This window comes from Microcaecilia unicolor, chromosome 2 (assembly GCF_901765095.1).
Source record: "Microcaecilia unicolor chromosome 2, aMicUni1.1, whole genome shotgun sequence".
Classification (NCBI taxonomy): Eukaryota; Metazoa; Chordata; class Amphibia; order Gymnophiona; family Siphonopidae; genus Microcaecilia; species Microcaecilia unicolor.
This window is the reverse complement of record NC_044032.1, coordinates 236,825,309-236,852,354: the sequence shown is the minus strand read 5'-3', so window position 1 is coordinate 236,852,354 and position 27,046 is coordinate 236,825,309. Positions and strand designations below refer to the sequence as shown.

At 41.7% G+C, this 27,046-nt stretch overlaps 1 protein-coding gene across 1 annotated transcript in view; it reads right to left on the bottom strand.

Moving 5' to 3' along the window:
• RFX3 (regulatory factor X3) overlaps nucleotides 1-27,046 on the bottom strand; it is a 604,963-nt gene that overhangs the window by 151,820 nt on the left and 426,097 nt on the right. The window contains exons 6-7 of the mRNA XM_030193816.1: nucleotides 8,478-8,659; nucleotides 8,216-8,335 (exon numbers count right to left, since the gene is read on the bottom strand). Coding sequence (XP_030049676.1) covers nucleotides 8,216-8,335; nucleotides 8,478-8,659 — 302 coding nt within the window. The remainder of the gene's footprint in view (nucleotides 1-8,215; nucleotides 8,336-8,477; nucleotides 8,660-27,046) is intronic.

The window sequence follows — 27,046 nt, the reverse complement described above, 5'->3', positions numbered from 1 at the left end:
GCCGTCTTTGGCATGTGCAGAGCAGCCATGCATAATGCTTGGCTGCTCTGCACTGGCTTCCCCTCCTTAGGAAGGAAATCGTGTGCAAATGAGCTAACAGTGAGCAGCTCATTTGCATGCGATTTCCTTCATGCATGCCCGTTCCTTTCCGAATCACTAAGGGATCAGTAAGGGAAGGGCTTTTTCTGTTCAGTTAGTGCATCAATTAGTCCACTGCAGTGTCCCCTAGGGTGCCCGGTTGGTGTCCTGGCATGTCAGGGGGACCAGTGCACTATGAATGGTGGCTCCTCCCATGACCAAATGAGTTGGATTTGGTCGTTTTTGAGATGGGCGTCCTCGGTTTCCATTATCGCCGAAAACCAGGGACGACTATCTCTAAGGTTGACCTAAATGTTGAGATTTCAAGAAAACTTGGGCACCCAGTTCGATTATGCCCCTCTATGTTTTTTTTTTCAGTCCAACAGACTGTCAAATAAACTCGCTTAGTGAAAATTCACAGTTGTGCTTTCAGATGCAAGGATTCTTCTATTTGAAATTTGCATCCTTTGGACGTCTATCTTTATAGTGACTCTCTCACAGGGTCACTCAAATTGGCATAATCAAAAGTTGATTTTGGGCAAAACTGCTTTCCGTCGCGGGGATGACCAGAGTTCCTGGGGGCGTGTCGGAGGCGTAGTGAAGGTGGGACTTGGGCGTGCCTAACACATGGGCATCCTCGATCCATAATCGAAAAAAAAGGGCGTCCCTGACAAGCAGTTGGATGACTTTACTTGGTCCTTTTTTTTGTTACGACCAAACCACGAAAAGGTGCCCGAACTGACCAAATGACCACCGGAGGGAATTGGGGATGACCTCCCCTTACTCCCCCAGTGGTCACTAACCCCCTCCCACCTTCAAAAAATTAGTTTAAAAATCTTTTGTGCCAGCCTCTATGCCAGGTTCAAATGTCATACTCAGGTCCATCACAGCAGTATGCAGGTCCCTGGAGCAGTTTTAGTGGGTACTGCAGTGCACTTCAGGCAGGTGGACCCAGGCCCATCCCCCCCCCACCTGTTACACTTGTGGTGGTAAATAGGAGCCCTCCAAAGCCCACCACAAACCCACTGTACCCACATATAGGTGCCCCTTCACCTGTAAGGGCTATGGTAGTGGTGTACAGTTGTGGGTAGTGGGTTTTGGGGGGCTCAGCACACAAGGTAAGGGAGCTATGTACTTGGGAGCTTTTTCTGAAGTCCACTGCAGTGCCCCTTTGGGTGCCTGGTTGGTGTCCTGGCATGTCAGGGGGACCACTGCACTACAAATGCTGGCTCCTCCCACGACCAAAGGGCTTGCATTTGTTTGTTTCTGAGATGGGCGTCCTTAGTTTCCGTTACCGCCGAAGACCAGAAACGATCAAGTCTAAGGACGACCATCTCTAGGGATGACCTAAATGTCAAGATTTGGGCGTCCCTGACTGTATTATCAAAACGAAAGATGGACGTCCATATTGTTTCGATAATACGGGTTTCCCTGCCCCTTCGCCGGGACATCCTGTGAGGATGTCCTCAGGAAAACTTGGGCACCCCTTTCGATTATGCCTCTCCTATTTCAAGGGAAAAGGATCCTCCCAATGTTGCCGGACTGAAACCATGGTAGGCAAAACCAGTGATTTATCCAAATTCAGCTTAAAACCAGAAAAATCACCATATTTAGCAAAACTGTCCATTAATGCCAACAAGGAAAGGTAAGGGTTACCAGACGGACCAAAGGTCATCCACAAAACCAGAAATCTTGATTTCTGAGTACCAATCCACACCCCCTGGATATCCAGAACAAATAATAGGGGGGAGAGCGGACAGTCCTGCCGGGTGCCTCTCTGAATCTCAAAAGATGCAGAAGACAGCCCATTCACCCAAATAACCGTCTTTGACGATGGATGAAGATGGATGAAGAGTCTGTATGGCATCCAAAAAACCTCCGTCTATACCATACTTAGTAAACAAGAAACCCTAGTTTATGTGATCAAATGCCTTCTCTGTGTCAAAACTGATCAACAGAGAAGATGTCGCTAATCTCTTCACCTGTTCCATGCAAGCAAGAAGCATGCGCATATTCTTTGCAATTGTACGGCCTTGTCCAAATCTCACCTGTGACTCAACCACTAAGGATGGTAGTACCCATGCCAAACGATTAGCCAGAATTTTAGCAAATAATTTGGCTTCAACATTCAAAAGAGAACTTGGCCAGTAAGAAGCGACCTGATTTGGATCTTTTTCAGATTTCAAGAGTACGACTATCTGCGCAAGTCATAAGGATTTTGGCAATTCACCCATCACCACAAATTACACAAACAAAGATTGTACAGTGGACACAACTGAAGGACTTAGAATCTTATAAAATTCTAAATGGAAGCCATCAAGGCCCAGAGTCTTATAAAACGCACTCTGCTGAATAGCCAGAGCAACCTCATCCTCTCTAAAGAGTACTGAGTTTAGTTTGAGAATCAGCAGTAAGCACCAGTAATGTCAGACCACCCAAATAAACGTCGCTCTCCAAATTGCCCCCAGAGGGACAAGCATAAATGTGTTCATAATATATTCTAAATAGCTCTGCTATTTCTCCTGTATGTACTAAGTGCCCTCCCCCTTTAGCCACCTGAGAGATAATGTGTGGTCCTTTAGCCTACCAAATATGATTGGCTATAATTTCCCATGTTTGCTCCCATGCAAATATAGCTGATATTTATAATATTGCAGGGACTTTGATAGCACAGGCATGGAGAGGCTCATTAAGAGCAGCTTGAGAAGCCAACAGAGAGCTTTTCTTCTGAGGGGTAGGGCAATTACCATACAGAATATGCACTGTGTGGACCTTACATTCGAGGCACAAAATCTCACTATCATGGGCCTTCTTTTTAAAACTAGCATAAGCTATTATGGCAGCCCTGAGAATTGCCTTAGCAGCCTCCCAGTAAAGCACCATATTATCTCCATGAATAGCATTATGAAACTGGTAATCAGACCACTGATGCAAAAGATATCCTCGCAACTCCATATGACAGTATAACTGACAAGGAAATCACCACTAATAGGACTTGTCCACTTGCGAACCGAGTGCCAAAGAACATATCAAGGCATGATCCGAGACACTGTAGGGGTCTATTCCAGCATCCTGCACTTGAGCAAAAAATGTATGGGAGAGTGAGAGAAGTAAGCCCTGGACAAATGGGTATAATCCCTGTCTCTAGGATGAAATGTATACCAGATATTTAAAAGATCTAACGTAGAACAGAGCAAGGGAATGCCCAGAGTGGGGTTCTGGCTTTCTTGATCCGATCCAGTAGATCTACCTAAAACTGGATACTGAACCATGTTGAAATTTCCCCCAGGGACATCTGGGCAACGTAACAGAGCGTGGATCAATGTGGTTTAGAACTAGTCCAAAACTTATTCAGTGAATGAGAGGATTGTCCCAGCCTGCAATCCTCCTGTATCATCCTGAAAATTAGAATGGTAATGGTAGGAAAATCCCAACTTACAACATGTACCACAAGCCCAGCCTTCCCCAAAAACAAAAGAATATAAAACATTGAACCCCACCAACAACCCCCCCCCAAAAAAAAATCATAGAGAGAACCCCCCCAACTAAATCCCCCAACCAATTTAGAACAATCTAGTAGCCCACAAAAGCCCCCCCCCCCCCCCATCCATTATGGAAAAGGCTAGGTCCTAAATAGAAAATAGGTCACAACTACCCCCCCAACCCCCCACCAGACACTCTGGATAGAAAAAAAAATGCTGTCTGGTGCTAATATATCTGTGCTCCAAGAGAACAGCAATGGGGTCCTTCCCCCACCCTTCCTGATGCAAATCTGGGCACCAAGGACCGATCAAACCCCCTGTTCAGGAGAAAACAGTAAAAAGTAACAAAGATCTGGCGGAGTATAAAATGCTCCAATATGAACTGTAAAAACAACAGAAGTAATACAGCAGATCTAACAAATCAAGTACTAAACATCAACATATGAATTCATTATAGGGAAACAGATAACCCAAACCTAGAAAAATATCAGCCTAAGAAAGCATTTGTAGACTGGTAATCTGCCCAAATGGGACAAGAGGAAAAAAAAATCCACATATAGAACCCACTCCTCCACACAACACACTCACACTCCTCTACACACCATTCGTGGCAACTGAAGTCAGAAAAACAAAAGAGAGAAAAGAAAGAAGAAGAAAAAAAAGGAGAAAAAGGCAGCGGAGCATGCATGTGTATTTGGAAAATATGACAATCTCAAAAATCTCCGATGAAGTCGAATACCCCTCCAGCCAGTCATTTGAGGAGTCTTTAGCCCACAGTATCTGAGGAAATAAGGTCAAACAAGTAAAAGAAAAGGAACAATCAGGCCATTGATGACAAAACTGATCTGCAAGAAACATTCAGTGAAGATGCAGTACCTTCTGTATGAAAAAGATCCTGCAAAAATATCAAGACAACTGTATCCTGGAGCAGATCAATATCTCTGAAGAGCTGATGATAGACAGAAAGAAAAGGGTTCAAATCTCCACCGAAACAGAGCATGAAGCCAAGCCATGGCGGAGGAAGACAGCAGCTGGCACAGAAAGTCTCTAGCGTTCTCCGTGGTATCAAAGAAATGTGGCTTGCCCTCATTGAAAACTTTCAACTTTTAAAGGGGCTGGATACAGCAAGAAAAACTGAATGTGTTGCTGATGGATGTCAGCACAAATGGGTGCATAGGCTTTCTGCATGGAGGAGACTCTGGAAGAAAAATCCTGAAAGGACAGCACAGTCTTACTGTCATAAGTAAGGGGACAATGAGATCTAATGGCCCACAAGATTTCTGTTTTGTGCACATAGTTCAATAGTTTAAATATTACCACTCTAGGACAGGCATCCTGCTGTCTTCGGGGCCTCAAGCGTTATTTTATCCTCCAGGACAGACAGCTTTGACTGCAACTCCACATTCATGGTTGTAAGTTGCTGCACGCAGTCCTCCAGGTCTGAAACTTGTTGGCTCTGCACTGCAAACTCCCCCCGTAGCTCTTCTAGCCAGCCATCCATAATATTTAATTTATCAGTGACATATTGCAGCTTTAAACCTAGAGAAGAGTCAGTTGCCTGGGTCACCTAAGAAACAATCTGCGTCCCCATCTGCCATCTTGACATTGTGCTGCCATGCCTTCTCCTGTGCTCATCTCTGGGGCTTAGAAGCCATAACGTTTCACAAAATGAGTTTGCGCCAAAGCAAAAAGAGGACTACCTGGTACCAGCCAATGTAATTTAGAGACACCAAAACTAAATATAGCCATATAGGGGGAGAGGTTAGGGATCAGGGCCAAGGAGTTCACCTCTCTTATGCCTGCTCACAAGCACAAAAATCACAGGACCTGTCCTTGTATTAGTACATTTTATATGCTGTTTTACTTGTTTGTAATGAATAATTACTGTTGTAATTGTTTTACCCAGCTGCAAGGACCTTTGGTTGTCAGTGGGTGATTAGATATAACTAAATAAATAAAGCACTAGTAGATGTATGCAGCACTGTGCATACACAATCCTTTCTCTACAGAATGTACAGTCTAGTCAAGACAACATACCAGATGTGGAGGCGTATTTTCAAACAACTTAAGACTTAGAAAGTTACATAGTAACCTATGGAACTTTGTAAGTCTAAATGCTTTGAAAATGCGCCCCAAAGACTCTTTAGGAATTTTGTTTAATAAGAAAATGGTTAAAGCCAACATACCTATGATCAGGAGAAACAAGGGGATAACCTTTAAAGGCAGCTTCAATTAGGTGTGTACTGTAAAGAAAAACAAGATCTGACAAAACAAAAGTGGTACCCCAAAGTTGTCCAGAGGCAGCTTGGTGACAAGAGTGGAAAGTCCACTGAAACAAGCTGTGATAAGGGGGTAGCATACTGGAGAAATAACAATAATTGAGGGTCTGGAATCTTTTTGCTGTATTGCCATACTGATTAAACAATTTACAGAACTGAATTTCTTTCCTTACACATGTTTTAAAAATTTATTTTTAAAAATAACTCTAAAATGAAGTTATTTGAAACCACCATGCTTATTATAGAGGGAAGAAAGTATCTTAATGTCCGTTGCATTCTAAAACAGAATTCTTATATCTACCACCACACAACCAGAACTCCGGTTGAGCACAGCTAGAGGGTGTCAAAAAACTGTTCAAGCTACTGGGGTCAATTTTAAATGCCTTTGACACTTTTTATATAGGTAACATAGGGTTAGCCATATAAGTTAGCTATATGCAGGTAAGTATATTTTCAGACACCTGAAAATATTCATGTGGTTTCACAAAGCACACAAACTTGGGCCCATAAAAGAAGCACAATGTAAAGGAGTAGGGGTGTACCAAAAAAAGTGGCCTTCCAGCACACAACAGTAGTAAAAGCATCTTTATTAAGCATCTCATATGTAAAAGACCCATCAGGGGGGCCGTGTTTTAGTGGAAGGAGCCGCCTGTTTCAGGGGTCACAAAAGAAGGTGTACGGCCAATGGAGGTCCGAGTAGAAAGACAAATCCATGGTACAAGTGCTGCTGGCAAATCAACTCAGGGAATTCACATGGAGTATAGTACTCTTTAGCTTTTACTACTATTGCGTGCAGGAAGACTGTTTTTTGGTCCCCCCTTACTCCTTTACATTGTGGTTGTGTTCTGCGTGCAGGTTGTCTTCCTTCGTTTTGGTTTCATATAAAAGAAGCAACATTTGATGGAGGGGGCTGTTTGTATTAGATTCCAGAATATATACTGCATTTTCCCAAAGCCATACACATAAATGGTATATTACTGACCTTAATGGACACCCCTGTTTTGCATCATGGAAATGCATACACTTATATTTAGATATCTAACTTGATTTTCAAATTCAGGGGCATAGGTAATAAATTAATAAAGACAGAACAGGGCAGGTGATGGTTCTGTGCCAAGGGCAGTTACAAGTGCACAAAAGCCTGTATCGGCACATGCTGGACTGCAATTTTGTACAAAGAAACAGAGAAAAATGTAGGCAGATAAAGACCATATGGCCCATCCATACCATCTACTCTCCCTATCACTCTCTTAGAGATCCTATGTAATTGTCCCAAGCTCTCTTGAATTCAAATACTGTTTTCATCTCCACCACTTCCACCGGGAGGCCGTTCCACGAATTCACTACCCTTTCCATGAAGGAAGTATTTCCTCAGGTTGGTGGAGGAGTGGCCTAATGGTTAGTGTAGAGGACTTTGATCCTGGCAACCTGAGTTCAATTCCCACTGCAGCTCCCTGTGACCTTGAGCAAGTCACTTAACCCTCCACTGCCCCAGGTACAAAAACTTAGATTGTGAGCCCCCTAGAGACAGAGAAAGTACCTGCATATAATGTGTACAGCACTGCATACATCTAGTAGCACTATAGAAATGATTAGTAGTAGTAGGTTACGTCTGAGTCTATTCCCCTTCATCTACATTCTATGCCCCCTCATTCCAGAGCTTCCATTCTACTGAAAGAGACTCACCTCTTGTGAAGTTAAACATAAATACTGACATCGCAAACAGTTTATGCACAGAATAGCAGTCTAGCACATAAGCAGATATGTGCTGATGTGTTTCTGCTCTGATATGTGCACAGCCTGCCACAGCACAGAACCCTGTGTGCATGTGTGCTCTCCCTGATCAGCACAGAAATTTTGTGCTGGTCCTATTTGCATATAACTTGTTTGCTGCATCAGCAAGCAAAAACTGGGCATTGTGCTTGCGTTAGCAGCCATGCACTATACCACCAGCACACAGCTCTAATACAAGCTTTCTGCCATCAACCTCTCAGTTTAGCCAGGTATATTGTTCTTGAAAAACAGCTTGTTGGTTGAAGTTTCAAAAATACAAATATAACTTTGCATTTGGCATGTTACTGAAAATTTACTCCTAAGTTACTGTATCCAGCACTACTGCAGAAACTGGAAACCAGTCAAAGTATGTATATATTTCTTTAAGTATGTTCTAGGGCTCATCAGCAAAGTATAGCTAATTTGAAAAGTGTTAATTTATTATTTAGACCTCAAAATGATTCAGTAGGTATAAGTGAGGGAAAACCATCTGTACACATTTCAGTTTACTCCTGTCTGGAATCTAAAGGAAAGATCTGTATACGATAATGTCCCCGAAGGTATATTTCTTTATAAATATATTTTATAATGTTCGCTACATACCTTTGTTTCTGTTGCATGGGTTGTTGCCTCATAGCCATATATTGCATATCCTCCTGTAGTCGATTTAGAGGGGAGTCTGGCTTCACCCGGATTCCATAGTAATGGTATTTGGAATTCCCCCTTTGTACAGGAACATGAGAAATTAGAAGAGTGCACTCTGTTAGGAATACAAAATTACTATTGTGCTATGTTGATTTCACTGCAACATTATTTTTAATATAAAATATATGTGAAGGAATGAATCCAGCAATTCAATACTGACCTGGTGCCCAATCTTCTTGTTCTGAGTCCCATGAAAATTGATCGTATGAGCTTCCCAAAGGAGGCAGCGTTGACGGGATCTAGTTTGTGCTCCTGACAATGCCGTAGGTAATGGTTGTAAAGGGTACTTCGGGGAAGGCTCACTCCTTCTGCTGTTTCATAGTTATCCAGCAGCCACTGAAGCTACAAGAATTTTGAACGATAAAGATAAATAAACCAACCTTATTAAAGTTTCAACAGCTAACCATAATGCTGTGATTATGAGCTATTACCTACAGTAAAAGACCTTTATTTTAATTCTGAGGGAGATCTGGGCTTTCAGGCTTTATTTTAAAGAAAACCTTTAAACTAGCTGAACTCATAACACTTGTGACCATCCTGTTTCTCAAAGTGATCTGGTGTTTTGTATTTTGTTCACCAGTTTACAAAAATGAAAATCTGCAAAAATGTATAAATAGGTTTTAGAGAGTTGCGATGAGAAGTATTTTTTAAATAAATTCCTGTTTTCAAGACAAACTGATTTGTTTCAAGATTTTTGTGGAGAGTAGCAGATTAAATACTGTTGTTTTAGTGGCTGTGAAATGTTCTGGGGGTAGTTATTTTCACATCATGTTCTTTGACAGCAGCATAAGATATCAACAGTTGTAGGGACCAATGACTGCAACTCCCTCCATTTCTGCTGTGTACTGGAGGAGGCAGCGAAAGCAAATTTTTTCTTTTCTCTGCTGCACTGAGTGCTACAGGAGATGGCCACTATGGTTCTCTCCTCCACATCCACTATGTGCTGCAAGGATCAGCCATACCAGTTCCCTCCTCTTTCCATGTGTTTCCAGTCATTCTAAATTACCAACTCCACTTCCAAAAGCTGAGCTTGGCAGTGATGTGTGTTGTGTGCAGTGAATGATCAGAGACAAAGCTGATAGGACTGGTTTTGTTCTGAAAAATGAGTCACTGACTTCTTCAGTGAGTGTTGTGGACCATAAGTGATTAAATAGTGTGATCTTGAGGGTCTGTTAAATGTTGTCTGGAGACTATCTAGGTCTTTCATGGCATTTGGGCTTGAGTACTGCGAATGATGGAAGCAAAAAGGGTGAATATACAGGTTAATGTACAAAGGGTGGAGGTTAGGTTTCACCCTAACAAAGGTAGGGATGCATTACACTGTTATGGTTAAAAACATACTTACCCTGGGTTAACTATACAGAGTAATATTATAACCCTAATAGCAGCAGTAGAATTGCATCAAGTATCCGTTTAAGGTAACCTGCACACATTGGCAGTCAAAATCCAAACGGTAGTATAGCTGTATCGGGTTTCCCAGAAGAAAGGACTAATCTGCGAGGAGGGACCATGGTTAAAATGCAAATATCAATGAGGAGGAAGCAACTGGATATTTTTGGAGACTAGTCTAGGTAGCTTTGCTGGCTATATGGATGAGACAAAACTTACTGGTAGGAAATGGAAGAAGGTCTGAGTGCTGAATTACGTAGGGGACTATAAAAATCAAAAAGGTAGGTAAGAAATCATAGAAAGCCCTACCAACAGAGGTAGTGGAAGCCAGCATTTGTAATAAAATCTGGACATGCTTGCATTGGTAATGAAAAGGTGTGGTAGAACAAGATAGAAAGTTGAGCAAATCAGGGGACAAGGCATGCCTTGAGATGGTAGATTGGTAGAGGGACTTAAGTGATCAGATATTTGGGCAGTGGCATCACTGAATTTTATGGCTGCTTTGATTATCAAATCTAAGCTAACTTGTCAGATGACTTCTATATTAAGAAATACACAGTAACTACAGGACATTAAACATTTGGAAAGTTCAAAATACCATATCTATTGATAAATGGGAGACTGGCTGATTTGGCTTTTCATAGCAGGGGAGTTATAGGAGTGGGAGAGGCTGAAGGACGTTAAACTGGAAGTGGCCAGATTTCTGTGGCTAGCAGCTAGCACTCGTAATCTTGGCAATATAGACCAGAATAATTGGTTGTGTGAGTCAACTGGCCTTTTTTTCTGCTGTCATCTATCATTTCACTATGGAACTACTTATGAGTGTGTGCATCTTGACAAACTTTGCACATGCTTTCTACCCATAAGCTCTGCATCAGTTTTGAAAGGGAAAGTACATGCATAATTTCACTTTGAAACTTGCTTTTGTTGTGAGTCTTTCTTATAAAGTATGCATATAGGGGCCGGATTCAGTAATTGGTGCTGAAAATTAGGCACCAGGGGTGCTCAGCGCTATTCTATAAAGAGCGCTCCAGGATGAGGGCTCTCTACAGAATAGCATGTAGTGCGGATTCCCATGACCAACTTTGGGCTCAAGGACTTACACCAGCTGAACCCTGCAAGCGCCCGTTTCATTGGTTTCGGAAACGGGCCTTTTTTACTAGTCTGTATATAATATGTAGATTTTGACTTCCAATGATAATTGTTTAGATGTGCATGTGGGAAGCAATTCTATAACATAGTTCCTAACACATTTATGCATCATTACACATGTAAATGCTTAGAATAAAGTGAAGTTACTCACCTGTAGCAAGTGTTCTCCAAGGAGAACAGGACACGCATTACCACATGTGGGTGGCATCCTATGGATGCTACCCAACATTCTAGAAAAAAAACACTGAAGCCTTTGGTAGCTTTGTACTAAATATGCACAGGTGCCTTCCCACCTGACTCACTTGCGTGGGACCAGCAGATGAATAAAAAAGCTTAGAGAATATAGCTCCTAGGGTAAGTGGGAGGGTATGTGGTAATAGGTGTCTTGCTGGCCTTGGAGAACACCCGCTACAGGTGAGTAACTTCACTTTCTCTGAGGACAAACAGGACATCACTTACCATATGTGGGAATCCCTAGCTACTAGGCTCACTGAAAACAATAAACGGACAACAGGGACTTGCAACAGACAAGGCCAACCAGTAACCAATTAAATTAAAATTTATGTGCATACCTAATGTGTAGATGCAGCCTGGAACAGAATAAAAATGGGCCAAGGAAGACAGAGTTAGATTCTAGACTCCAAACAAATTCTGCAAAACTGTCTGACCGAACTGTCACGTTGGGAATTCTGCCCAAGGCAGTAGTGAGATGTAAATGTGTGGAGAAGACCACATTGCAGCTGATCTCAAGTGGGCTTTTGCTGCAGCTACGGCTCTGACATTGAGAGCTGTGACATTACCCTGCAGAGTCAGCCCAGCCTGGGCACAAGTAAAGGCGATGCAATCTGCCAGCCAATTGGATAGAGTGTGTTTACCGATGGCTGCGTCTATTCTGTTTGAATCAAAAGAAACAAAATACTGGGTAGAACGTCTATGGGCTTTAGTCCGATTCAGATATAAGGCTAAGGTTTGCTTGCAGTTTCAAGGTGTGCAGAGCACTTTCACCAGGACTGGAATCAGGTTTGGGGAAAAACGTTGGTAGAACAACTGACTGATTATGATGGAACTTCGGAACCATCTTTGGAAGGAACTTAGGATGCATGTGGAGATCCACTCTGTTGTGATGAAATACTGTGTAAGGTGGATCTGCTACTAGGGCCCGAAGTTCACTGACCCTGTGTGCTGAAGTGACCATTACCAGAAATGCAGATTTTCAAGCCAAGAACTTCAGATGGCAAGTGTCAAGTGGCTCAAAAGGAGCTTTCATCAGCTGGGTGAGGACAACTTTGAGGGCCCGTGACACTGTGGGAGGTTTGATTGGGGGATTAATCAATAGAAACCTCTCATAAAATGGACAACTAGAGGCTGAACAGAGATAGGCTTACCTTCCACATGTTAATGGGATTTCTTCTGAGAGTGGGGCACCCTCTCAGTAGACCTCTTTGCCACTCACCTCAACAACAAAGTTCAGCTCCAGGTTCAGGTTGAATGGCAAACTAGCATTGGATGCCATTCTCCTCGATTGGGGGAAAGGACTCCTGTACCTACCATACGCTTTATTGAAACTCAAGCAGGACCAAGGAGCCATGATCCTCACTGCACCTTACTGGCTAGAGGTAGATTTGGTTCCGTCTACTTCTGGAGTTATCCTCTGAAGATCCGTGGAGACCAAAATGCTTTCCAACCTTCATCACCCAGAACAAGAGATCTCTTCAGCACCAAAACTCTAATCTATGGCCCTCACAGCTTGGATGTTGAGAGCTAGAATTCACATTCCTCTAACTGCATGAGGGTGTTTCTCGGCTCCTGCTACCTTCCAGAAAAATATTCTACTAAGAGGTCATTAACGAAATAACTAACTTTCGCAAATCTCTGAAAACTTCTCTCTTCAATAAGACCTACCACGAGAATCCATAGCTAACTATAACACATCACCACTCTACCCTCATTCTGAACGTCTTCTTTCTATAAATGTTTGCATAGCTCTTTTTGTCATCTTTAATCTCTTTGTAACACTGATTGTATCTTTCTACCCTGGAATGGCGATGCCATAACAGGTCTTTGTAAGCCACATTGACCCTGCAAATAGGTGGGATACAAGTGCAACAAATAAATAAATAAATAAATACAAATTTTAAATGGAAGAGGTTTTCCATCTGGTGTGAGGGCAAGGCCTTTCTTAGGGTGAATTTGACCATCACAAAATGGTTAGGAAGCTGCTGCTTCTCAAACTGGAGAGCCTTCTGGACTTGTATAGAGTTTGCCTTCTTAAGAACTGGCTGCACAAAGGAGTGGTCTCCCAATTCCTCATCTGGGTTGTCTGAAGAATGCTGTGCACAGGCACTGTCACAGCTTCCTTGGGATGGGCATCATAGCCAAGGACATCCAACTTCTCAGCTCTGGGCTTGTCCTCGAATTCCAAATGAAACGGAACAGTCTTCACCATCTCCGTCAAAAAAGAGAAAAAGGACAGCTTCTTTTCTGAGGTGGGGATGGGTCAGAAGGTTTACCAATGGAACCTTCCTCAGAGAGATTCTCTGGTTTCACATCAGACACCCAAACATGGTCCGTATCAGACTCAGTGATATACTCTTCATGAAAGGGCTGAATCCATGCTCACCTTGGTCCACTGGACTCATGCCCAGGCTCTGAATGAGAATGCCAAGGTACATGACCCCTGATGGACTCCAGGGGAGCTTCCTCACCTGATAGGCTGGAGAAGAGCACTGCTTTTTCAGACACTGACACCAGCACCCAGCAAGACACTGGTGTCGATGAAAAAGGCGAAGGGCAGAGCATGGGCCTCCAGAAGAGGCTGGGGCAGCACTATGGGCAACACCAATGCCCTTGATGCCACAATGTTGCACCAAGCCAGGATGCGCTCCCCACTCCTCTTGTAGTGAGGCCCAGAGCCACTTTTCAGGGGCAGACATCAGTAAAGGTGAGGCCAATGATGACATGGGGACAGCCTGCAAAGATGATAGAGCTGAATCAAAAGGCTGGTCCCGATTTCTAGGAGACTGATGCAACATCATTGACTCTACAGAAGGGAAATGGTCCTCCTGGCCCCAATACTTCTCAGGTACTGGTGATGCTGGTGCCCCAGAGCTCCTGGCACTGTGCTTTGAAGAGGTCTGATGGCAGTGCTTCTTCGTTTTGCTTGATGCATGATATCGGGGTCCTTCGGAGCTGATAAAGATGAAGTTAAATCCTTGTGTGTCCTTGGTGTCGAGTCCAATGATGCCCGGCCCGACAGTGCCCTATCAACACTTGATGCTGAGGCAGGCAAAGACCTCCTCGGTGCCAGCATGTCCCTAGTGTCCAATGTAGCTCTGCCAGTCATGAGGAACGATGTCCGCAATGCCGATGTCAAGTCTCTCGCAAGTGATCTCTTGACTCTTTAGGGTTCTTTTCTGCATGTTAAAAGACAGAATTTACAATTAGAGGTATTATGGTCTGGTCCAAGGCATGGCAAGCACCAGCTGTGATGGTAAGTCACAGACATGACTTGCTGCACCAAGAACATTTCTTAAAATCACTGGGAGTGTTAAGGAATATCAGGGCATAAATAACTACAACAAAATCAAACAACTCAATTCTTTTTTTTTAACAAAACAAAGTCTCAACCATGAGTTAAAGCATAAGAAGGCCAGAGAAGACATGCCTAAAAGAAATAAAACTTAAAAGGCTGGCAAAACTAGGGAACTAAAAATGGTTGAGGAAGAAGAAAATAGAAGAAAGGTCCCACATACCTACAGGAAAACCCACAAACACACACACACACACACACACACACACACAAGGGAAGGCACAAGGGAAAAACTAGGCTGAGCTGAAGAAAGCCAAAAAATGCACAACTGCTCTGAAGAAAACAAAGGATTGCTGGTTCCAGGTGAATGAGTCAGGCAGGAAAGAACCCATGCATGAATGGTATGGAGCTGCCAAAGACTTCTGTTTTTTCTAGAACACTGGAGCATCTGTGTCGGGCTCCGTTGGAGGATGTCACCCACATGTGATGGGATGTCCTTGTTCTCAGAGAATTGCATTCACACATGTATGTGCATATAAAATGCCAAGTTACACCTAAATGCTATTTTGCAAAACTCAACTTACAATGAATGTATTTGTGAGGGATGAGTACACAGGTATGGAGCTTGGGTGGGGTTCACTCTTATGTACATCATACATCAACCATAGAATACTATAATTTACATGTGAATTTCCAGCTTCTAGGCATGAGAATTTATATCAGCTCTATGGCTGGCAAAAATGTTCATACCTAATTTTCAAGGGGGCAATTCTACAAAGTGGCGACTAAATGTAGGCGGAACAAAGAAGAACACTTAGCACTAATTATATCTGGGATGTCTACTCAATTACAGATTTTGTATCATCCAAAAAGAAACAATCCTTACCAGACAGCCCTTCTAAAATATCGCTTACATAAATGTTAAAAGAACTGGAATAGATCCTTGCGGCATACCACTAGTAACATCCCTTTACTACTACCCTTTGTTACCTTCCACTCAACCAGTTTCTAACCCAGTTATTAACATGCCTATATGGAACTGTGTCAAAAGCTTTTCTAAAATCTAAATACTCCCAGACAAAGAAATGAATCATATTTGTCTGACAAGACTTAACACTAGTAAAACCTTGCTGCTTTGAGTCCTACAATCTACTGAATTCCAGAAACCTCAATATCATCTATCCTAGAAGTGTTTCCATTAATTTATTCACCACAGAGGTCAGAGTAACAGACCTGCAGTTTCCATCTTCTCCTTATTTCCATTTTTGTGAAGAGGGATGGAACATATCTACTGTTTCTCAGTCATCTGGGACCACTCCTGACTCTAAAGAAGCAATGAAAAGTTTAGACAGCGAAGCCACCAGAATTTCCCTAAGTTCTGTCAATACCCCCAGAGGTATCACATCTAGCCTTATTGTTTTGTCTTCCTTTAGTTTAACTAGCTCCTCATGAATACTGTCTTCTGAAAATTGTTCAAGGTCTACCACACTTTCATTCCTCTTTGTGTGGTCCTAAACCTGGGCCATCATCTGTGAATACAGAACATAAATATTTGTTAAGCAATTCCATCTTGTCATTTATAGGACACAGACTGTAAAAGTCTGCCCAGCATTGTCCATGTTTCAGCTAATAAAATTGCTAAGCCCTCTCCAGTCTGTCCTAAACCAGTTTGCCATATACAGGTCACAGACTAAACAAGTCTTCCTGGCACCGGCCTTATTCTTCACAGCTGGAGCTGCCATCTAAGGGCCTCTCGACACATCAACACACATGCAGACATTTAAGTTTTGTTTTTTATACCGTTCATTTTCTAATTAGAGATCCTCTGTGTTCATCCCACGCCTTTTAAAATTCTGTCACCTTTTTTCTCTCTACCTCCTCCCTCGGGAGGGCATTCCAGGCATTGATCACCCTCTCTGTGAAAAAGAATCTCCTGACATTACTCCTAAGTGTACAACCCCTCAACCCCTGTGTATGCCACCACCACCTATGGTTAAGAATTGCGACCTCGCTGAGGTAAGCTGCTTTTTGCTTCTTGTTTGAGACTGACAAGCCTTGCCATGAAGTCTGGCTGGAGCCAGACCCTAGTACTCAGAGAAGAACTGAGAAAGACTCACAGGCTATGCTTGGGGTGGGGTCGCCCTACCAGCCACAGATTGTGTTCAGGCTTTGCCAGTCTGATGGGCTACATTGCATTGCATAAGACTGCTTATTGAATTACAGAGGCAATCTATCTTTTGTTCCTGGTCCTGTCACATAACAGGCCTCAGGATTCAATTAAATAAACACTTGTATTCATTTATATCCCTTTGTACAGTTGTGTTATTTCAAAGGCCCACCCTCAACCCTCACTCAGGGTGTCACAGGCATCCACAATCTCTCTACTTTTGTCCAGTTCCGCAGATTGAAATTTCCAATCCACATCCGGCAGGATGAAATCTCCCAGCACCTCCCCTTTCTTTGCCAACTTTTGGATATCTGTAACCAGATCTTTATCAAGCTGCTCCGATTGTGTCAGAGAGGTCTGAAGACAACAGCCATACGGATAAATGTTTCATCTTCTCTTTTCAAGGTGATCCATTTTGCTTCTTCCTTTCCACAGGCCCCCTGCATTTCAGTTGCTTTGATACTGTTTCTCACATATAGCACTACTCCACCTTTTCGACCATCTCTATCCTTCCTAAATAGATTATAGCCCAGTATGTTTGCGTCCCATTCATGGGAGTCACTGAACCATGTCTCTGCGATAACGATATCTAAATCTGCTTCTAACATCAGGGCTTGCGGATCATGAACTTTGTTGTTTAGACTACAAGCATTTGTGGTCATTGCTTTCTTTTGGCTACATTTCAGTGGTAGTTGCATCTTCTTTATAGTTTTTTGTTTAGTCTCACCTTCTACTGTGTTGCTAAGTAAAAGTGCTAAGATTGTTGTTTACATTGCTTTCTTTACTACTGTCACATGTTGTCTTTTACTTGGGGTGACCACCAGAGATGACCTGCTTCCATATGCCATCCTCACCTTCTAGTTTACATGCCTAGAAACATATTGCCTGAATTTCTCACAAAGGATTCTTTTTCCTGCCACAGTAAGATGTAGCCCATTATTACTATTACAATATAGTGTTTTGTTTTTCCATGTATTGCCCTATCCTCTTTGTATCTAATACTTCTAGTGACACCAGGCTTTGAACCACCTATTGAATTTTCAGTATTTTTTAAATCTTTTTGCTCCCTTTCCTTAAATAGGAGGTACTTCACAAAAAGCTACAGTCTGTACCAGAGGTTTTCACCCCTCCCCCAGCTCCTGGAAAGTCTTCTGCGCTACCACTGGGATATTATTGGCTAGGTCATTTGTTCATCAGTGTTAGAATCCTTGCAGGCTTATTTTCGAAAGAGAAGGACGCCCATCTTTTGACACAAGAACATAAGTGTTTGCCATACTGGGACAGACCGAAGGTCCATCAAGCCCAGTATCCTGTTTCCAACGGTAGCCAACCGAGGTCACAAGTACCTGGCAAGATCCCAAAACAGTAGAACACATTTTATGCTGCTTATCTTAGAAATAAGAAGTGGATTTTCCACAAGGCCATTGAAATAATGGCTTAAGGACTTTTCTTTTAGGAAGTTATCCAAACCTTTTTTAAATCCTGCTAAGCTAAATGCTTTTACAACATTCTCTGGCAACAAATTGCACGTAGAGTGAAAAAATATTTTCTCTGATTTATTTTAAAATTACTACTTTGTAACTTCATTGCGTGCCCCCTAGTCCTAGCATTTTTGGAAAGCGTAAACAAGCGATTCACGTCTACCCGTTCCACTCCACTCCACTTTTTATTTTACAGATCTCTATCATATCTCCCCTCAGCCATCTTTTCTCCAAGCTGAACAGCCATAGCTGCTTTGACCTTTCCTCATAGGGAAGTTTTCACATCCCCTTTATCATTTTTGTCACCCTTCTCTGTAGCTTTTCTAATTGCCTTGTTTTACAACACAGGTATATATAAAAGTAGAGGTATTCTGGATTCAGCTTGAATTAACTCTCTTGGTTTCCCTCCACAAATGCTAAAGACACATAAAAAAAACTCTGTGTTCTGAATTAGCTGCTGAAGACTAACAATCTGAAGGGTCTGAGGGAATTTATAAACACATTTGGAGTATGTGTGTAGTTTGTGGCCCAAAGGTCACACGTGTCATACATTGTGCTTGGTAATTCAAACCCTAAGAGTATTCTAATTGGCATGCCTGGCACTCACAATAAAATTCAGCTTTGGTATAAGAGTGCAAATAGCCCTTATCTACCCTAAACTGAGAAAATCAATGTATTCTCCCCTTCCTTTCCATTACGTTAAGAATCACCAATTAGGTGCTACTAATTGCCAAATATTTTACAAAAGCACTTGCTGTTGCACAACAATTTTATTTACAATGGTAAACTAAACTGCCAATAGTCAATCTATGGAAAATCAGGTATAACTTTGATAACCCAAATTACTTCAAAAGGGCTGCTAAAAAACATCGGGATTAATAATTAGAAAAAAGAGACCATCGGGCCAAAAAGCTGACTCTTCATATCACACTGAGGAGCTATTCATTCAGTTTTGAATTATGATGTCATTTGATCCCCACAATAACATAGAAGGAACAATTTCTTTTTAAAATTGTAAAGTACAATTTAAGTTAACTAAATTCATATACATATTTTTCTCAAGCAGAAAGCTACTATAACAAATACTGTTTATCTTGATTCAAACGTTATATCTTTCAATGTTCCTAACTCTAGTTTAAAAAAAAGGTCCCACATATTACAGATAGTGTCAATCCTTTCACAGGAGCCAGCTCTGTGGGTGCCAGTGACAGCTGAGAATCCCCAGTATTGAGCAAGTTCCATCACTGTGTCCAGGAAGGTGTCATTTGTATTATGTTTAGCACCCTGAATGATTTTGAAATGTTGGTGGCCATGAATCTTTCCCTCCAGCATAGTCAACAGTCAATGTTTCAAACACAGCTGTACCAAATAGCATATTTTACTATTTGGCTGAATACGGGCACTGAGTATAAATAATAGGCATTGAGCTTTTAACATAACAAATAATAAAAGAAACAAACACTTGACCTCTGATTTCATGTTATTTCAGTAGGATTTAGGACAATAGAGCCTAGGATTATCTGTATTTGAATTAAAATCACTATTCGGCCGAATACAAATAATGTATTTGGGGCCGAATCGAATCAAATAAGACTATTCGGTACAGCCCTAGTTTCAAATATATTTCTGCTTCACTGCAAATTCAAAAAGACAAAGTAATTTAACAATTATCTTCTAACTGGAGGAGTAGCCTAATAGTTAATGCAGCGGGTTTTGAGCCTGGCAACCTGGGTTCAATTCCCACTGCAGCTCCTTGTGACCTTGGGCAAACCTCTTAACCCTCCATTGCCCCAGGTACAAAAACTTAGATCGTGAGCCCTCTAGGGACAGAGAAAGTACCTGCATAGAATGTGTACAGATCTGCGTACATCTAGTGGTACTACATAAATGATTAGTAGTTAGTTAACTTTTGTGTCTGGCTTTTTGTTTTTTTTCTTTGAGTCTCACCTTTAGCTTCTCTTTTTTTGGCAGTGTATTTTGCCTTTTTATTAATTATTTTCTCTTCTGTGCTCATCTGCAGGCCATGGTCCAGGTTTCCTGGGCCTCTGTTATTTCCTCTGTTTTCCAGCAAGTCCAGTTTCTCTCCAGGACCATATTGCTTGCCTTTTCTCTTTGGCTGACCTTTTCAGTTCCATGCTGTCATTGTCTCTTTGCTTCTGCTTGGAGGGCTGAACTCCAAAGATTCATGTCACTGTGTCCTCCTACCTATTTTCTGTGAGCCAAAGAGAGGACATTCTAGGATCCAAGCCCTAGCAGTTCTGCCTTCAATGAAATCTACTGGCACAAGGCCTATACTGCTCTGAAATAAGTAATTTTCAGGGCAATACTCTCTTACTGAGAGTAGATGACACTACTAGCAATTGTTCCAATACCAAACCAAATACGGTATCACAAAAATCATGATTGTTACCTCATTCTTTGTAATGTAATACCAGGAAACGTGTTCCCTCAGTACTGAAGTGATTTCCAGTTGGTAGGCCCCGGTATAACAAAAATAACAGACAGGGACCACAAGCCAGAGAGCCATTTCCATTATCCTATATAATAAAACGCACCTCCAACATTCTGAAGCTGACTGCATGGCTGAGGCATTCCTGCTCTCTGTATCCATTTCCTGAATTGAGATCACGTACTTACGGGTTCGTCACAAACAGAAGTGACCAGCCACACAAGGTTTCTCGGCTTCAGAATGTTGGAGGTGCATTCTATTAAATAGGATTGGTCAGTTCCTTGAAGCACAACTAGAGCTCAGCGTCCTGCACAGTAACTCTCACACACCAGAGAGGGGGGGGGGGCTGACACCAGAGAGGGGGGGTGGTATCTCTGTCACACACACACTCTCTCTCTCACAGTCAATGTCTTTCTCTCTCTCACGCTCACACACTGTCTCTCACACACTCTGTGTCTCACACTGTATCACATTCACTCTCTATGTGTCACACAGTCACTCACACACTCTCTTGGTCTCATATACTCAGTCTCACAGAGAGTCTGTGTCTCACACACACTCTCTCGCACACACTGTATCTATGTGAAACACACTCTCTCTCACACTTTGTCTCACATACGCACTTGCACACACTCTCATTCTCACACTCTCTCTCTCACAGACACACTCACACCCAGACTCACTATCTCTCTCACACACACACACACACACACACACACACACACTTACACATTCACTCTCTCTCTCACACACAGTCACTCTCACATACACTCTCTCAAACATACACACTCCGAGGAAAACCTTGCTAGCGCCCGTTTCATTTGTGTCAGAAACGGGCCTTTTTTACTAGTAGTTAATAATTTAACAAGAACCTTAGTGTTTCATGAACTGTTCCAGCAGTTTTTCTTCACTCTGGTGCTGCTATTGCTTTAGAGAGTCATTTTATAACAGACTTCCTATCTTGCAAAGCAAGTATATCCTAAGTTACACCATCTTTCACAGGAAAAGTAGATTAATATATATTTTCTCTTTGTAAATTTGCCTATAGCAAGTACATGTACACACTTCTACCTACTATTTCATATGCCCAAATTTTATCTTACATACAGTGGGGGAAATAAGTATTTGATCCCTTGCTGATTTTGTAAGTTTGCCCACTGACAAAGACATGAGCAGCCCATAATTGAAGGGTAGGTTATTGGTAACAGTGAGAGATAGCACATCACAAATTAAATCCGGAAAATCACATTGTGGAAAGTATATGAATTTATTTGCATTCTGCAGAGGGAAATAAGTATTTGATCCCCCACCAACCAGTAAGAGATCTGGCCCCTACAGACCAGGTAGATGCTCCAAATCAACTCGTTACCTGCATGACAGACAGCTGTCGGCAATGGTCACCTGTATGAAAGACACCTGTCCACAGACTCAGTGAATCAGTCAGACTCTAACCTCTACAAAATGGCCAAGAGCAAGGAGCTGTCTAAGGATGTCAGGGACAAGATCATACACCTGCACAAGGCTGGAATGGGCTACAAAACCATCAGTAAGACGCTGGGCGAGAAGGAGACAACTGTTGGTGCCATAGTAAGAAAATGGAAGAAGTACAAAATGACTGTCAATCGACAAAGATCTGGGGCTCCACGCAAAATCTCACCTCGTGGGGTATCCTTGATCATGAGGAAGGTTAGAAATCAGCCTACAACTACAAGGGGGGAACTTGTCAATGATCTCAAGGCAGCTGGGACCACTGTCACCACGAAAACCATTGGTAACACATTACGACATAACGGATTGCAATCCTGCAGTGCCCGCAAGGTCCCCCTGCTCCGGAAGGCACATGTGACGGCCCGTCTGAAGTTTGCCAGTGAACACCTGGATGATGCCGAGAGTGATTGGGAGAAGGTGCTGTGGTCAGATGAGACAAAAATTGAGCTCTTTGGCATGAACTCAACTCGCCGTGTTTGGAGGAAGAGAAATGCTGCCTATGACCCAAAAAACACCGTCCCCACTGTCAAGCATGGAGGTGGAAATGTTATGTTTTGGGGGTGTTTCTCTGCTAAGGGCACAGGACTACTTCACCGCATCAATGGGAGAATGGATGGGGCCATGTACCGTACAATTCTGAGTGACAACCTCCTTCCCTCCGCCAGGGCCTTAAAAATGGGTCGTGGCTGGGTCTTCCAGCACGACAATGACCCAAAACATACAGCCAAGGCAACAAAGGAGTGGCTCAGGAAGAAGCACATTAGGGTCATGGAGTGGCCTAGCCAGTCACCAGACCTTAATCCCATTGAAAACTTATGGAGGGAGCTGAAGCTGCGAGTTGCCAAGCGACAGCCCAGAACTCTTAATGATTTAGAGATGATCTGCAAAGAGGAGTGGACCAAAATTCCTCCTGACATGTGTGCAAACCTCATCATCAACTACAGAAGACGTCTGACCGCTGTGCTTGCCAACAAGGGTTTTGCCACCAAGTATTAGGTCTTGTTTGCCAGAGGGATTAAATACTTATTTCCCTCTGCAGAATGCAAATAAATTCATATACTTTCCACAATGTGATTTTCCGGATTTAATTTGTGATGTGCTATCTCTCACTGTTACCAATAACCTACCCTTCAATTATGGGCTGCTCATGTCTTTGTCAGTGGGCAAACTTACAAAATCAGCAAGGGATCAAATACTTATTTCCCCCACTGTATATATGCACACATTTTTTAAACATGCTAATTTCAGAAGCACTATTCAGGTTTTAGACGTGCATAAACTGGCATTTAAACATGTATATTGCATAAATGTCTACATCCTGATTTTACAAAGGCAAAATGTACAAGTCTAAAACTGAAAAACATGCATCTGGCAAGGGGGCTTGATGTGGACATGTTCTCAATGAAATCAGGGAATTTCAGAAGAAGAATGCACAGGCCTGGTTTTAGGTGGCCTAAATGGGTGCGCCTAAATTTTAAATTGCAAGAATGGCATGTATGCATATTCTATAAACTATGCCTAACTTTTGGCGTAATTTATAGAACCACACTAATCGCATGGTTTTTTGGCAACGATTTTTAAGGTGCCATTTATAGAATTTGACCCAAAGTATATTACTTAGAAAGGAAGAGAAAACTAAAACTATATCTTAAAATTAGTCTGCTGACAAACATAGGGGCCCTTTTACTAACGTGTGTAGGCGTCTATGCATGTCTAACGCACATCAAAATGGCAGTAACACCCAGCTACTGAGTGCCCCAGGCCATAATTCCATTTTTGACACACCCAAAACATGTGGTAGAAAATATTTTCTACCACATGGCATTTACCCGGCGGTAATCGACAGTTTACACGCACTAGCCGCTTACCGCACAGTTAGCTCATGAGATCTTACCGCTAAGTCAATGGGTGGCGGTAAGATCTGAGCCCGAAAATGGACGTGCGCTGGCTTTAATTTTGCTGTATGGCCATTTTCCAGCACAAAACAAAATGCCTTTTTTCCAGGCGCGTTGAGCAAATGGACCTGCGCACATCCAAAACATGCACCTATACCAGCGCAGGCCACTTTTAGGCACACATTAGTAAAAGGGCCCCATAATAAATATGTATTCCTTATATTATGGTGTACACATCTATAGGAACTCTATTATAATCCATTAACCAATTTGAAGGATTAGACTGTAACCCTTGTTTCAAAAAACAAGACATTAGTATATGTGGAGGGGCATTTTCAGTATGACATCTAAGCCTGACTTTGGACGTTTTGCACAAAATGTCCAAACTCCAATAAGTCATTTTTTCCCCCAAAATACTGTTTTGCACAAGGTTTTGTGATTTGGATGTTTTTGGTCTATTTAAAAAAAAAAAAAAAACCCAAAACAAAACCAAAAAAACATTCAAGTGCAAAATGCACAAAATCAAGCCATTTCAGTATATAGTTGTACTTCTTAAAACCCCACCCTCACAAATAGCTATAAAACAATGTAATTGCCCTTTTGACTTCTTAAAAAAAAAGAAGGCATAAGCCTTTTAGTGTTTCCCGTTCTGTCAACTCTTCTCCTTTCAGATCCTTTGAGTGCATATAGTGTTGGAAGGACTGGGTAGAATGAAAAGGAAGAGGAGTGGTGTTATATGTTGAAGATGACATGAAGGCAACAGAATTGCAGGACTTATAGGGTAAGGAGGATGCACTGGGGGTTAATCCGGAAAGGGTATGAAACATATATTTATACTGGTATGATGTACAAACCTCATTCACAAGCAAAAGATGTGCACAGAGATTTAATTGAAGATATTTATAGCCATGAAATGAGAAGTACTACTAATAGGTGATTTCAATATCCCAGATGTTGATTGGGACATCCTGTAGCAGCGTACTCTAGAAGTAGGAAGATCCTGGATTCTCAACAGGAAAAACTGTTCTAATACTTGGCAACAGAATCCCACATAGGATGGGGCCATAATGGACCTAGTGCTTAAGAACTGGGAGAGTGTTCATGATGTTATATTGAGTGATCATCTGGCATAGTGCAGTTCAATATTAAGACATATATGGAGAAGGTCCATTCAAAAGTGTTTAGAATGTAGGGGTGCAATGCCTGAACAGAAACCGGATCAATACCTGATATTGTTGGATTCACCTTGCCCAAAATGTTTATCATTATAAAAAGAGGATGCAGGGTTAAATCTTGACCAAAAGGATGAGGCCAACTGGATATGCTTGTGTGACCCAGAAGAATCAATAGATCCAGAATATTGTCTAATTGAAGGTAAGTTGGGTTTTCAGTGATCATAAGTTGATTGTCAGTGTATGGAGAAAGGATACTGACCACTTCCAAGGATTCCAAGGTGGTAGTAAGAGACTCAGCCATTGACTGGTAAGAGGCAGAAAATTAAAGGCAATATAAAGGAAGAACAGTGGTCTAAGATTTTGAAATATGATGCCAAGGCCTCTGCTATAGGCACTAAACTAGGATCAAGGGAGCTGTGTGACAGCGTCAATAGTTCTTGGACAATAGAGAAAGGTTCCTTAGCATAACAATGGCTAGTACTAACCCTCACCCTCTGGGAAAAATATGCCTTTTTTGCATTTTTCACCAAAGCACAATAAAGAGCTAGTTTTTTCTCAATAAAGCTGTTGATCTACTAAAGTTCCTGACTTCCTCCAAAGGTAATCCGCTCTGGACGTCTGTGGTCATAGGCACTGTTTTGAAACATTTCTCCTTAATAATCCCAAATTGGAATTGTGTACTGGAATCTGCCCACAACTGTTCATCTATTCCTTGTCTTTGAGGTCTTCCAGTGTAAAGGGAAGAGAAATAGTGGGACCTTAGATTTGAAAAACGACCTCCTATATTACAGTCCTTTCAGCATGAAGCCAAGTGATTTCCATCATTAGCTCAGAGGAGTGTACACCGTAGCTTCCAGGACATCTCTTTGAAGAGAGTTACGTCACAACAATTCATCAGAAAGAGCAATTTTCAAACCCATTTACATAGGTAAATATTAACATGAATGAACTATCTGAAAACTGCCCTCCTTCAATATTGCCAATAAGTGTTGTTTACAATGCACATATTTTTAACTGTATTAGAGTATATGTTTTGGGTGGAATTGAAGGACAAAATATTTATGTTGAATTTTTAAGTCTATGGACATTATTTTCCATAGAAAATCTACATGCACAAAAATTAGATGTTAAAGTTCATGGGTACTTGAAACTTAATGCAAAGTCCATTAGCAAAAAGCAGCCAAGGCCTTAGCGTAAACATCAATAGCCTGAAGATCAACTCTTACATAACTCCATACATTTCTTTTGTTTTCTTCTGTGCTTAAGAAAAAGAAGGAATTGCTTTATAAATGTTCCTTCCAGTGTCTTCTTTGTAACTCCTCTTACTGTATTTCTGTGAATACTGTTCTTCTGAGAAATCAGATCAATTATAAATATTTCTCTTTTATCATTTAAACTGGGAACTTTTAGTAGCTCTGTAAAAACCCTAGCAAAGCTTGCTTAGTTTGATCATCAAAGGAACAAGACAAAGATGAGTTGTACAGTGCTTGCTAATTGTTTAATACTGTACTTACACAATTTTAGTTAAAAACAGAAGTTCAACAAGTTCCATTTATTTTATGTCAGATTTTGTGAGCAGTGGAAGCTAAAAAAAAATAATGGACTTTAAGAAGGCAAATGATAAGCACAGAGATTTAGTTTCAAAAAACAAAAAGATAGCAGAAGCATAACCAAACAGCGTGTGTTTAAAGTACCATAGTTGAATGGTTCATTGAAGCGTGTTGGAGCTGCCAGAATGAATAGCAAAATGGATAATACAAAATATTAGAAGACTCAGAAGAAATGCAAGCAATCATGTAGCTGAGAGTCTATCTATCTGACAAGCTGTGATGATAGAATTAACTAGCAACTGGGTCTGTCTTAGAGGCTGCGAGTGCAGAAATAACTACTTGTTTGTGCTCAGGGAGAGATGTCTACCCTACAGGTTGTGCAGGGAACTAAAGAGGCCAGATATCTGAGTAATAGACACAATAGTATTAGCAACTATTTAGATTATGGTTAAAC